General features: G+C 37.1%; 1 protein-coding gene across 1 annotated transcript in view; it reads left to right on the top strand.

Moving 5' to 3' along the window:
• The window catches only part of LOC107699456 (FXYD domain-containing ion transport regulator 6-like), a 7,902-nt gene extending 1,790 nt beyond the window's left edge, over positions 1-6,112 (top strand). Inside the window, exons 3-11 of the mRNA XM_016500710.1 lie at positions 1,073-1,129; positions 1,316-1,342; positions 2,753-2,776; positions 3,200-3,223; positions 4,654-4,728; positions 5,246-5,279; positions 5,701-5,732; positions 5,843-5,879; positions 5,983-6,112. Of these exons, the coding sequence (XP_016356196.1) occupies positions 1,073-1,129; positions 1,316-1,342; positions 2,753-2,776; positions 3,200-3,223; positions 4,654-4,728; positions 5,246-5,279; positions 5,701-5,732; positions 5,843-5,853 (284 nt within the window). The 3' untranslated portion in view covers positions 5,854-5,879; positions 5,983-6,112. The remainder of the gene's footprint in view (positions 1-1,072; positions 1,130-1,315; positions 1,343-2,752; positions 2,777-3,199; positions 3,224-4,653; positions 4,729-5,245; positions 5,280-5,700; positions 5,733-5,842; positions 5,880-5,982) is intronic.
• Positions 6,113-12,925: the final 6,813 nt, after the last annotated feature.

The following is a 12,925-nucleotide window of genomic DNA, read 5'->3' on the forward strand; positions in this document are numbered from 1 at the left end:
CTGTTGTTCCAATCGATCTTTGCAAAAAAAAAAAAACAATTGATTTATCACGTGCAGTTTATATGCATGCAGACTTGAATGCATTTTTTATTTATTTGTTGGTTGCTCTTTGTTTAACATTTGCAAGAATGCAGTCCTGGTTATATCGGCAGCTGGAGCACGTGACCATCAATATCACATTACAGCTCCTTGAGTTGTTTGTGTTTGCTGTTTTGCACATCATGTTTTACGTTTTTAATCGCGTAGTCGGTTTACTGTAGTATGAAATTAGTTGTGATAATGGGGAGAAAGAAGCTTCTGCCACCAAGTAATTCAGTGAAATCTCGCGGAATTGGGTTAAATGGGGGGAGGGGGTTTCTGTGTCTTAGTGCCAGAATTGTAAAGAGTGTATGGGACGACTCCTCCTCCTCCTCTTCATTATTTATCCTGTGGAGAAATGTTGTAGTGACACATCTGTGCAACAACTGTACTTTACCGTGGTCTTTTTTGTACACGATGAGTTTAATCGAAGATGTTATTTAGAGACCACCTGAGATTTCCAAGCGATCGATTGCTGTGCATCTAAGTTGAAATGGGTTTTGAGATTGGAGTTAAATGGTATGCGTTTGAGAGTTACAGCTAAAACACTCACTTACGTCTGTAAGTCGCTTACCAAATATCATCTGAAATACCACACCCCACAGCCATGTCCCTTGGGCTCCTTATCCCACCGTTTTGAGGTGGTCCTCCAAAAATAGAGCCCTTTTGCCATTCTTGGCAACAGGAGAGAGAAACATGCTGGGGAACTGAAAGAGATCTTTTTGTGCAGCTCATAGATGCAGAAATGCTCAATTAAATCACCTTTATATTTTATTCTGTGTTGTTGTTTAAACATAATACAACAAAAAGCACTTGATGTCCAACAAAAAGTCACCCACGACTTCCAGGACTTAAATGCTCAAGTTAGTAATATAAGGGAAGTGAGACTTCATTAGTCAGGTTTCTAAACCTTCCCACAAGAACTGAAGTATGTGTGTGGAGTTTTGCAGGGATTGAAGACAGCCCAGTGTCTCACACTCGCTTGTTTTTTCAGACAAGATGGAACTTTGTGTTGCTGCAGTGCTTTTGTCCTACTTCGCTCCAGCTTTGGGTGAGTGCTGTTGTTTTTGTTTTTTTATTGCCACCCTCTCAGCTATACTCTGAGAATTCTTTTTTTATATATAAATATATAAAGTAGAAATCATCTCCAGAATGTAATTAGGACAAAAATTAAAAGTATTTGTCCTGCACAGACTTTCCTTTAGAGATTAACAACAGTATATGTGCATGCATGCAGGATCAGCTTTTGGCAGGGAAATGCCAGGTAAGTGTGTAGAGGGTTAGAGACACTTTGCTATGTGAGTGATTAAAAAAAAGCTGAATTTCAAGTTTTCTGTGCTTCTGTCTGATGTTTATATGTACCAAGGCTTTTTCTGTTTGTTTTTGTTTAATAAAATTTGACTGCCGTTGCACTTGACTGCTTTTTTTTAAACTGCTTTGCAGTTTGTGCTGTTTTGGCTTTGCGTGTTTTTGGCAAATTTTCTCAAACGGTTCCACCGTGTCTCATTTCAGCTTACGATTACACCTTTCCCTGAAGGGTTTTTCTGAAAAGCCGATGAAGTAACACTACTCTTACACCACGAGGCTTGAGACTTTAAGTGTGCCAGTGCAGCTCATGTTGTACCTAACCTTGGGTACATGCAGTTCTGCTACTCCATATGGAGGCAGTTTTGACAGGATGAGTCTTTTAAGTATTTATTGACCTTGTGAATTATACGTATTGTTGCTTTAATGTTTTATTTTGAGATTTGTCCACTTTTAGAAGTTGCAGTAGCATGCATCTAGCCGATCCGTTGGATTTCTGGGAGAATTGCTGTTTTCTCAGACTGCGTGTGTGTGTGTGTTGTTGCCAACACAAACATGTGAATACACCATTTAAGCACTCCAACACTGTCGGACTGGCCAGTGTGCTCTCATGTAAATACTGCCCACATAAATACATACATGAGCAGCATTAAAAAATTGTTTTTGTACACAGGAATGTTAAAGTGTTTGCATCAATGCTTTGTTCAGTGTTTTTGAAAGGGATGGAGGGAGAGCGAGCGAGAGATCATTATGGATAACCAAAGTCTTACAGTCAGACCATTCATAATGTTTAATGGGAGATTTGGAGCGATGCCTTCAACATTCTTGTTTACAGAGAGCAGATCCTCTGAAAAGACTCTTTAAAAACATGTAGGTCTATTATCATTCCACTGATAGATTTGTGGCATAAAATGACTCAAAGTAACATTTCTGCCAAATGTCTGTTTAATATTAATAAGAAGTCTTTGAAAAGAACTTGTCAAAATATTAGAATTAATGGGTCGTTCTTTGAAACGAGTTCCTAAAATAACCTTTCTGTGTAATATAAATCTCATAGTTGAGCTTTTTAAAATTCATCTTAAGTTGATCTGGCATATTGAAAAGAAGCTGTTGGCTGCCACAGTGTGAGCATTTCTTTTGTGTCTTCCATGATTGTGCACATGCTTTTTGAACATATTGCCATATTTTGGAGTTATTATGGCTGTATGTGTATCTGTGTACACAGATACACATATCTGTGTATCTGTACAGATATGTAAGCACTTATACTTAGAATCTAATAATGCTCTGTCTGTAATAATTTGGCTGGCATAAATTTGACATTTTTGCTTGGTTAGATTTAAATGGTAACACTTTTTCTCTCCCTCAGCTTCTCAAATGGATGAAATTCATGGTAAGTGTCTTCTAGTCTAGAATTAATTTTACATTAACTGAACGTCTTATTGGCTTATTAACAGTGTTTTTAGCCAGGCTAGACCAGGTCTATTGTTGTGTGCATTAAAAAAGCATAGGTTTGACACTATAAGCGTTTAGTTCACAGTGGGTGTGAAAAATGTTTATGGAGTCACTAGTCAGAAAGCTCTTATCCTCTTTTGGTACATTCCATACAGTATCAATTTGTCAGTAGCATTCTGTATTTGAGAAATGGCTTGCAGATAATATCTTTTTATGTTCTGGCACTATAATGTTGTCATTATCTTACATTTTCTTAATATTTTACATTTTGATTGCTACCAGTATTTATTTATTATTATTTTTTTTTTAAAGCTTTACGGAGTTGACTCTAGATATTTACTTTTTTTTTTTCTCCCACCAGAATACGACAAGCCATTTCATTATGGTGAGTACAGATGGACTATAGCTGCTTAGGCAGTATACGTACTTATATGGATTAAGGAAATCTCTTGGTTGACTTCATAAAGCTGAAAGGGGAAAAATGCTAGTATGCAAAACATAGTGATTACTCAGAGGAATTTGTGTTTTTCAAAGTATTGTGAGCATAGTAGTTTTATTATGGGGGTTACAGCTGCACTCTGATGTTTCTAATAGTATGCTGAGCGCTGTTGTGTTAAGAAGGGCTTTCAGGGCCAAAGTGCATCACCTTTCTCAGGAAACATCTGGGAAGTCAGAGTGATTTGCGTTTCCCCTTCTCTTTTTCCAAAATAGATGGAAAATATTGACTCCGGGACTAAGCTTCTGTAGAACACACAAGTTAGAATCTGATATCTACCCCAGAATTTAGAATTTCCCAAATTTACTTTTTATTCAATTAGTTTATTGTCCGTATTTGGATTATATGTATAATCTGTCATGTTTACAATTAAAAGTACAACTCGGAGCCCTATTAGAAAGCAAACAACTAAGTACACATGGCAGTTTAGTGGTTCCAGACTGTCTCAGGAAAGTCATTCTTCTGCCTTTTTCATTATGCTTAGCAGATTATTGTCTGTGCATGTTGTGTTGGCCTTAACACTCGTAAGCAGGACCAAACGGAATCTGCCGAACCTTTCGCATTTTCTGTGCTGATTTTAGGGAAAATTTGTCAAATTTACATCTGATTTTTAGTTCAGATTTGTTATATGAAACTACAGTAGTACTAGGCGCTTATCTGAAGTTTAAAGCCTAACCAATGAGTCAAAGTAATGGTAAACAAATGGATGGGATGTAGAAATTTGTGAAGGAGTTCTGATTCTACAGATTCCATGAGAACCTGCAATAAAGGGGCTGTTTTGTGTGTGTGAATCTGTAATTTGGGTATTGTTTTACCACAGATGCAACCATTTTTTTGTTTTAAATATATTTAAATATATATCAAATGATTAATCGCATTCAAAATAAAAGTTTTTGTTTACAGAATATATGTATGTGTACTGTGTATATTTATTATGTATATATAAACACACACACATGCATGTATATATTTTGAAAGTATTTACATGTGTAAATACTTATGTGTGTGTACACGTGTGTATACATAATATATTTATATTATATATAAATATATTTAATATATAAACAACATATTTTTCTTAAATATATACATGTATGTGTGCGTATTTATATATACATAAATATACACAGTACATACACATACTATATATTCTGTAAGCAAAAACCTTTATTTTGGATGCGATTCATCGTTTGACAGCACTAATTTTAAGCTTATTGTGGAATGTTTCCCATTTTAATGATGTGTTATTAACATTCTAATAAAATGAAAACATGCTTCACTTCTGCATTTGTACATGTTCTTCTGAATCCTCTTTCCAGATTATGAATCTCTGAGGATCGGTGGTATGATCTTTGCTGTGATCCTCTTCTTGATGGGGATCTTCCTCATTGTCAGTGAGTGTCAAACTTTCTACCATTCTCAGAAAGAGTTATACCTTTGTATAGTACTTGCCATCAAATGTATAGAATATTTTTTGTAGATATTCATCTACGAATGTATCCTCGCGCAGATACAAATATCGGTTACTGAGGGTAGACTGGTTGCAGGTCAGCGTGTCTTTCATAACCTCTAAGTTTAAACCTCTCTACGACAACCAACACCGCACCATGACTTATGGTGTTCCACCAGTGCAGAGAAAAGCAGCCAATCTAACCTTTGACACTCTTACTCTGAAACCCCCACCAGCCCTCATAAATTACTAACGAGAGACCCTGTTGACCTGATGTTATATAGACCATGAGTTTGATCACAACAAGTGACAGTAGTTTGGTTTTTGTGTACCTAATTTCATCATGTGTTACAGCAACATAGGCAATCTCTAAAACACCATGTGTTTGTGAATGCTTTTCTCTTGTATATTTTAATAAACCACCAGTGGTTTTGATCATACTTCTGGCTTGTTTCCAATAGGTCGGAAATGCCGCTGCAAAGGGAACAAGTCAAAGTAAGTAGCAAAGAAAAATGTAATGCATTTTGTTCGATGAAAATATTTAGGCTAAACTGTGGTAATCCAGTCATTTTAACAGGAATTCATGCAATCTGGAATTTTGCATTAGATCAAAAGATTTCACCATCCATATTTCGCAACGGGTTTGATTTGGTCACACAGATTCGCCACGTTGACCAACAAAAATCTGCTTGCTTTGACAATTTCTGTGTGATCTGTGCTTGATACAATGCTACACTATTGACAATAGACAACTGACCCTTTTTGCCACAATTTTTTATAACGTGACTGCATTTGTTCCAATGATGCGACTAGATCAATAATCAGAGATCACAATATAATGTCTATTTATTTTTCTGCTCTTCAGGAAATTACCACCTTTTGACTTCTCTTTTGTTGTCTTTTTCCTACTTCATAGGCCAGTGGGTATTGACACAGAGGCAGCCAGAGGTGAGAATGTTCAATTTTATTATAGTTATATAATATATAGTTTTTATATTATAATATTATAGTTCATGAAACTTAAAAAGAAACTGACATTTATGGTATTTTTATTGCAGGTGCAAAATAAAGTAAGCTGAGGGAACAGAGAAAAAGGTGACACTGTCTCTACTTTTGGATTCATCGTAAAGTGTTATACTGTATATCCTGCATAAATTTTTATGACTGTATATCTCTGTTTTTTGGTTCCTCTTGACAGAAAGCATGGCTTCTTAAGGAGAAATCTTAATCAGAACTTTGACCATTTGGAAGAAGAAAAAGTCACTTGAGGATTTAGTTCTTCTAGTGTTCACAATTTTAAAATTTTTATGTCTTTGTCTCTGGGTACATGAGAGTATGAGTGCTCCTTTTTAAAATTTGAAGTTTTAAAAATATTGTTTAAATAAAAGTGTTGATTATCAGCTAGAACTACTTTGCCGTAATGTTTAACTCAGCAGCTGATATCTTTGAGATTTTCCTTCACTTTTTGTCATGTACTTTTCAAGCTCTCTGAAGTTTATTAAATACATGGTGTTGGCTAGTATGTGTAAGTGCTCCGTAGCTAAAAGTAGTAAGTAGGCATTTTATATATTTTGTAAATTGTCCATACAGTTTTGTCACGTAGCAGAAGTAACAAAACAAACTATACTGTAGTTGAAAAATAAAGTGATTTCCATGGAATGTCTGTTAAGTGTCCTCGAGAAAACATAACCGTTATATAACGTGTGCTTGGCATCTGCCCTGGTCTGTCTCTCATATTCAGTCTGTGTTATAAATAGTTGACCCTGTTATGGACTCAATGCACGGCCCACTGCCTACGCATTTCCGCTAAAATCTCAGTTGTTTGCGAGCTTCCGGTTTAGCGTTCTCCGATAGCAAACTGTGGTAATAGCGTGGTCTTTGTCAAATTTTTGATTAACTAGCATTTACAAATATTTTATATATTTTATTAACTGTGGTAGCATAGCATTTTAGCATATTATATTAAAATATAATGTTTTATTAATGAGTTCAAGAAGCATTAAGTGCCTTCGGCGTGAAGGTGCAACGTCTATATATTGCTGTGTCCTGTTATGTGACACATCCTCAAGGTTTAATTCTGTGGTTAGTTTCCATACGTGAGGATTTTAATATCACTCCTAACACAAGAGTCTGCAGTCGTCACTTCAAGAGTGAAGATTTGATCAAGCCATCGACTCCCTCAGGATGCCGGCTACTGAAGAAAGGTGCAGTGCCCGCTTTGTTTGAGTGGAACAACTACTCCACTTCAACACCTAAGTGCACCGGGGCATGGCAGAGGAGAAAAGTTTATTATAAGATGCTGTATTATAAACCAAAAACTAATCTTCTGGTCTTTGCATAATACAGTACATGTTCATGTAGATATGTTAGTAGTAGTCCATGTTTGCTATGTACGCACACAGATTGGTCAAGGTTGTAACCATCTAGTGGAAGAGGTGTCCGTGGTGGGGCATCTTGATGGGGAGTAATGTTGCGTGTTGTTGCTGCTGGCTGTTGGTATGACAGAACACTCCCAGCCTGAACTTTACCGAAGGCAGAATCTACCAACGAATCATCACTGGACATCCCCATTGTGGTGACTAAAGGGGCTGTAGTGCTGGTAAAGTCCTTATACACCTCTGCCACTTGCAGGACTGAGAGGTCAGGCAGGTCGCTGGTAACAACTTTAAGTGAAGTGAAGTGACGTGACATGTGGCCAAGTATGGTGACCCATACTTGGAATTAGTGCTCTGCATTTAACCCATCCTTAGTGCACACACACAGCAGTGAACACACACACACCGTGAACACACACCCGGAGCAGTGGTTTATACAAGGTATTCTTGAAATGAAAAATAGTATTCATAAATAAGTTGCACATTTTTACAGGCTCAGTCACTATTATCTTTATTGTATGGAGAAAAGATGCAATGAAAGTGAAATGGTGACTGAAGCAGTCATTCTGCCTAATAAATGTTTTTGTGTTAAAGAAAGTAATATGGGTTTGGAATGACATGAGGGCGAGTAAATGCCATGACTTTTTTTGTGAACTATCCCTTTGTCCACATTGTAAGAAATTATAGTTTGCCTCAACCAAACTTCCACTCCAAGTAAACTATTCTCCTTTCTCTACAAAGAGCTTAATTATCATAGAGATAATTCTTTCCAATCTCAATAATATGTAAATAGTATCTCCTGAACGTTACTTCGTCAATCGTCACCTATAGTGTGGGAGCGGCAGTAGGCCATCAAGAACCATCTGCTGACCAAAAGGGTACTTGAATATAATTGCACCTTAACATTTGGCTGTTTCCACCTGAAAGACTACCAAAGATGTGGGAACGGAAGGCTATCACTTTCATTGTTATCCGCAATTTACATTTAAGACGAAACTTCATTTCCATGCGGGAAGATGAACGTAATAGAGTATAAAATGTTTGAGCTTAGGATGTTCATGGTTCATTCTGACTCCGTTGAACCCAAGATACTACATGTACTTTGTCACTGCTATGCTGCAATAAACATCTTCATCGAGATCTTCATCGTCCTCATAATTTTTCTTACAACATAGTAAACAATTCTAAACAATCCTATATTATACTTCTACATTAAGTAAGCAATTGATTGCAGTGTGCACCTTAAGCCATCAGCGAGTTTCCTTTCTTTAGGTCATGCAGATACCAGAACCACCATCCCACTGACAGGACCTGGCCAGACTCCCTAGGAATACTAATGGTCACTTTAGTTTGAGCCAGTGTTTGCCAGACCTGTTCCTGGAGGCCCACCAACAATGCATGTCTTGGACATCTCACTAATCTGACACACAAGTTTTAGGTCTTTTAAAAATCTTTCAATGAGTTGAATTTAAAACATTGTTTGTGTGCCTCAAGGAATGATGTTAGGAAAGCAATCATTTTATATAAATTATTTTTTAAATTCTTGAAAAATTCACTTGGGGGTTTGTGCCAGCTCTGCTCAGTTTCAGTACAGCTGTGAACTAGAGGAGCTTTTTGAGATTTTTTGTGGAAAAAATAGAAGCAAATAGACAGTCCATTATTTCTTTTACTGATGACTCTTCAGATCTTCTGACTCCTACTAGGTTTTTAAATTCATTTGAGCTGATCTTGTCGTCAAACTGAAGCATAATACGTCTGCTCTTGATATTGTTCCTACCCACTTTTTTAAACTGATTTTTGATAGTGTTGGGGCCTGGATTCTTGCAATTGTAAATAAGAGCCTTCTTTTTGGGTTTGTTCCAGCTTTTTGTAAACATGCAATGGTGAAACCTCTGTTGAAAAAGCCTAATCTGGATACAACTGTTTTATCGCATTTTAGGCCAATCTCAAATTTACCTTTTATTGCTAAAATTTTAGAGAGTTGTATTATTACAGTTACAGAGTTTTTATATTTCTCCAGTTTTGTCTCCCTACTCTCAAACTATGTGGCTTCTCTGTCTTCCTCAGATCTGAAACAAGTCGCCCTCATGCTGATCTCTCCTGTCACCTGATCCTTTTCAGAAATGGAAAAAAATGACAAAAAGGGTCATACAGATCGTATTAACATAACATTAGTGAAAGTATAAAAACAGAATATTTTAAAAAGGTTAAGTAAACAGAACACAAAACAGACTATAAGAGTATGCACTGTGACAAACGAAGCTAGCTAATGTTAGCTTGTTAGCTTGAGAATACGTACCTTCAACGTTGTCGATATAACTGGAAACATACAATTTGAAGCCCTTCTCCTTTTTACTTGAAGGAGTGACCGATGCTAATCTTACAATTCGCTTGACATCGTTCACTGTAATCCGTGGAAATTCTTGCAAGCAGCGAGTGTAAAATGCCATGCTGAAAGCGCTCATCGAAACGGTAGGTAAAAACCGCTTCCGGCGCAGCACCGGAAGTTATGGAGCAACTGAGACGAAACGCGGAAGCAGGCGTTCGATATAACTCGAAATATACAATTTGAAGCCCTTCTCCTTTTTACTTGAAGGAGTGACCGATGCTAATCTTACAATTCGATTGACATTGTTCACTGTAATTCGTGGAAGTTCTTGCAAGCTGCGAGTGTAAAATGCCATGCTGAGAGCACTCATTGAAACGGTAAATACCGCTTCCGGCGCAGCACCGGAATTTGCAGAGCAACTGAGAAGAAACGCGGAAGTAGTCTTGCATAGAGTCTATTAGTAGTAATAGCAAGATTGTCTTAATATAGGGAGATGAGAGGGTCTGTATTACTTACTATTGGAGAAAGCATAACGGTCAGCATTCGACACAGTTGATCATGACATGCTTTTATCACGCCTTGAAAAGTGTGTGGGCATCCAAGGAAGTGCCCTGAGCTGGTTCAGATCTTATCTTAGTAACAGAACGTTTTCAGTAGGTATTGGTCGCGCTGTTTCATCTGTAGCTCCTCTTACCTCTGGTGTTCCTCAAGGCTCTATTTTGGCTCCCATCTGGTTTTCACTGTACATGCTTCCACTAGGTTCAATTTTTAGGAAGCATGGAGTGTCCTTTCATTTTTATGCTGATGACACCCAAATCTATTTACCTTTAAAACACAATGACAAGAATGGTTTAGAAACATTGCTTGCATGCTTAGCTGATGCAAGATCTTCGATGTCTAAACATCTTTTGCATTTAAGACGGAAGCAATTGTCTTTGGACCCTCTGTGGGTAAAGGAAAACCAAATTTTAACTGTGGTCATTTAAACTCTTATATCAAACCAACGGTGAAAAATTTGGGAGTTCTTTTTGATTCCTCCCTAAAGTTTGACCAACATATTAACTCAGTAGTTAAGTCATGTTTTTTCCATCTTAAACTTCTGTCAAAAGTTAGATCTTTTCCATCTTTTAAAGATCTTGAAAGAGTCATACATGCCTTTGTTTTATCACGTTTGCACTATTGTAACTCCTTGTATATTGGACTACCCCAATCCTCCATGTCACGGCTTCAAATGGTTCAAAATGAGTTCTTTTTGATTCCTCCCTTAAGTTTGACCAACATATTAACTCCGTAGTTAAGTCATGTTTTTTCCATCATAAACTTCTGTCTAAAGTTAGATGTTTTCTATCTTTTAAAGATCTTGAAAGAGTCATACATGCTCTTGTTTTATCAAAATGCCGCAGCCATATTTTTAACGGGTTCGTAAACGAGAACACATTACTCCGATTTTAATGTCTCTTAACTGGTTGCCAGTGTGTTACAGAGTTGAATTAAAAATGTTGCTGTTTGTTTTTAAGTCCTTAAATGGTCTGGCACCTTCTTATTTGTCAGATCTTGTAAATGTGAATAGGTCTGCCAGATGTTTGCGATCCTCAGACAATATTACTCTGTCATATCAAAGTCACCCAAAAATGAAAATTCTGTCATTAATTACTCACCCTCATGTCGTTCCAAACCCGTAAAACCTCCGTTCATCTTCAGAACACAAATTAATATATTTTTGATGAATTCTGAGAGCTCTCTGACCCTCCCATAGACAGCAATGTAATTACCACGATGAAGGTCCAGAAACGTAGCAAGGAGATCGGTAAAATAATCCGTGTAACATCAGGGGTTCAACCGTAATTTTACGAAGCTACGAGAATACTTTTTGTACGCAAAGAAAAAAAAAATAACGACTTTATTCAACAATTCATCTCCTCCGCTTCACCGTAGCGCCATTTTGGAGAATATCAGCTGGACGTAAACTGCGTATGCTGTTCTACTTGTCTGTGTCAGCCACACCACACAGATACGTTTTCTAAGTTTATTTACGCTTTGATTTGAAAACGAGAACACATTACTCCGATTTTAATGTCTCTTAACTGGTTGCCAGTGTGTTACAGAGTTGAATTAAAAATTTGGCTGTTTGTTTTTAAGTCCTTAAATGGTCTGGCACCTTCTTATTTGTCAGATCTTGTAAATGTAAATAAGTCAGCCAGATGTTTGCGATCCTCAGACAGTATTAATCTGTCATATCCAAGATCAAGACTGAAGTTGAAAGGTGACCGTGCGTTTGTAGTGGCCGGTCCTAGGCTATGGAACAGTCTTCCCTTATCTGTGAGATCTGCATCTTATGTATATGATTTTAAATCTAAGTTACAGTCTCATCTTTTTATTCTTGCATTTAATTCATTATAATCCTTGGTCTCATTTTAACTTGTTTTAGTATATTATATTTATTATTATTCTTTTTATTTTACCTTTCCTCTTTTTTACAGCACAGTGGTCAACTCTTGTTGTGTTTATTTGTGCTTTTATAAGTAAGTAAATGTTAAATGTTGATGTCTGTTATGCTTTACCAAGAGCAAGTTTTAGGGCTGGGCAATATTTCGATATAGAACGATTATAAAGGTGATCCTCCTGATTTATATCTAGCTATAATGTAGTTATAGTGTTGTTTAGCAAATATATATTAGAGGTAGAATAACTGTATTGTGTTGTCATTCCTTACTGTGGTTGAAAATGACCTTTTTTGTGATAAAGATTTTGCCCATATTGTCCACCTCTAAGTAGTTTAAAGGTTCCATATTGTCAAAACTGAAATTTCCTGGCTTTTTTCATGATAAATGAGGTCTAGGTGCTATGTAACTACCATATAAGTTTCAAAACAGTCAATCCACAGTCAAATGCACACAACCTGTAGCTGTGATTTTTCACGAACTGTTGTGACTTCTGTAAAAAGGCGTCAGAACTACTGTCACCGCCTTTAGTCACCACCCCGAGCACTGCCCACAGTCCCACTCTCCTTTTGCCAACCCTCCAGACAACATCACGTCCATGCCATTGCTGAGCAACAACAACACAGAAACATGTCGAGAAAACGCTGTTCAGTCTGGATGTCAGGAAGCTACATCACTGTACAGTAGGGCTGGGACGGTCGCCGTGACAACTGCGTCAACCGTAGTGCACGTGACGTCACACACTCTATAACAAGCATAATACAAAGTTTTGTATACAAGTGTAATAATAGTAACAGTTGCAAATTGTTTTATTTAGACTATAAGTCTATACTAATTCACAAATGACCTCAAACGCCATACACAGCGTTTGATCCTTTAGATTGGCAGGTTTGAGCGCAGGAAAATACAGTACAGAATACAGAAACCAAATACTACATCGCCAATCTGGAATCATTTCCATTCATGCCACCCATCCGCATTTGTACAAGTGTCGTC

This window comes from Sinocyclocheilus anshuiensis, unplaced genomic scaffold (assembly GCF_001515605.1).
Source record: "Sinocyclocheilus anshuiensis isolate Anshui unplaced genomic scaffold, SAMN03320099.WGS_v1.1 scaffold670, whole genome shotgun sequence".
Classification (NCBI taxonomy): domain Eukaryota; kingdom Metazoa; phylum Chordata; class Actinopteri; order Cypriniformes; family Cyprinidae; genus Sinocyclocheilus; species Sinocyclocheilus anshuiensis.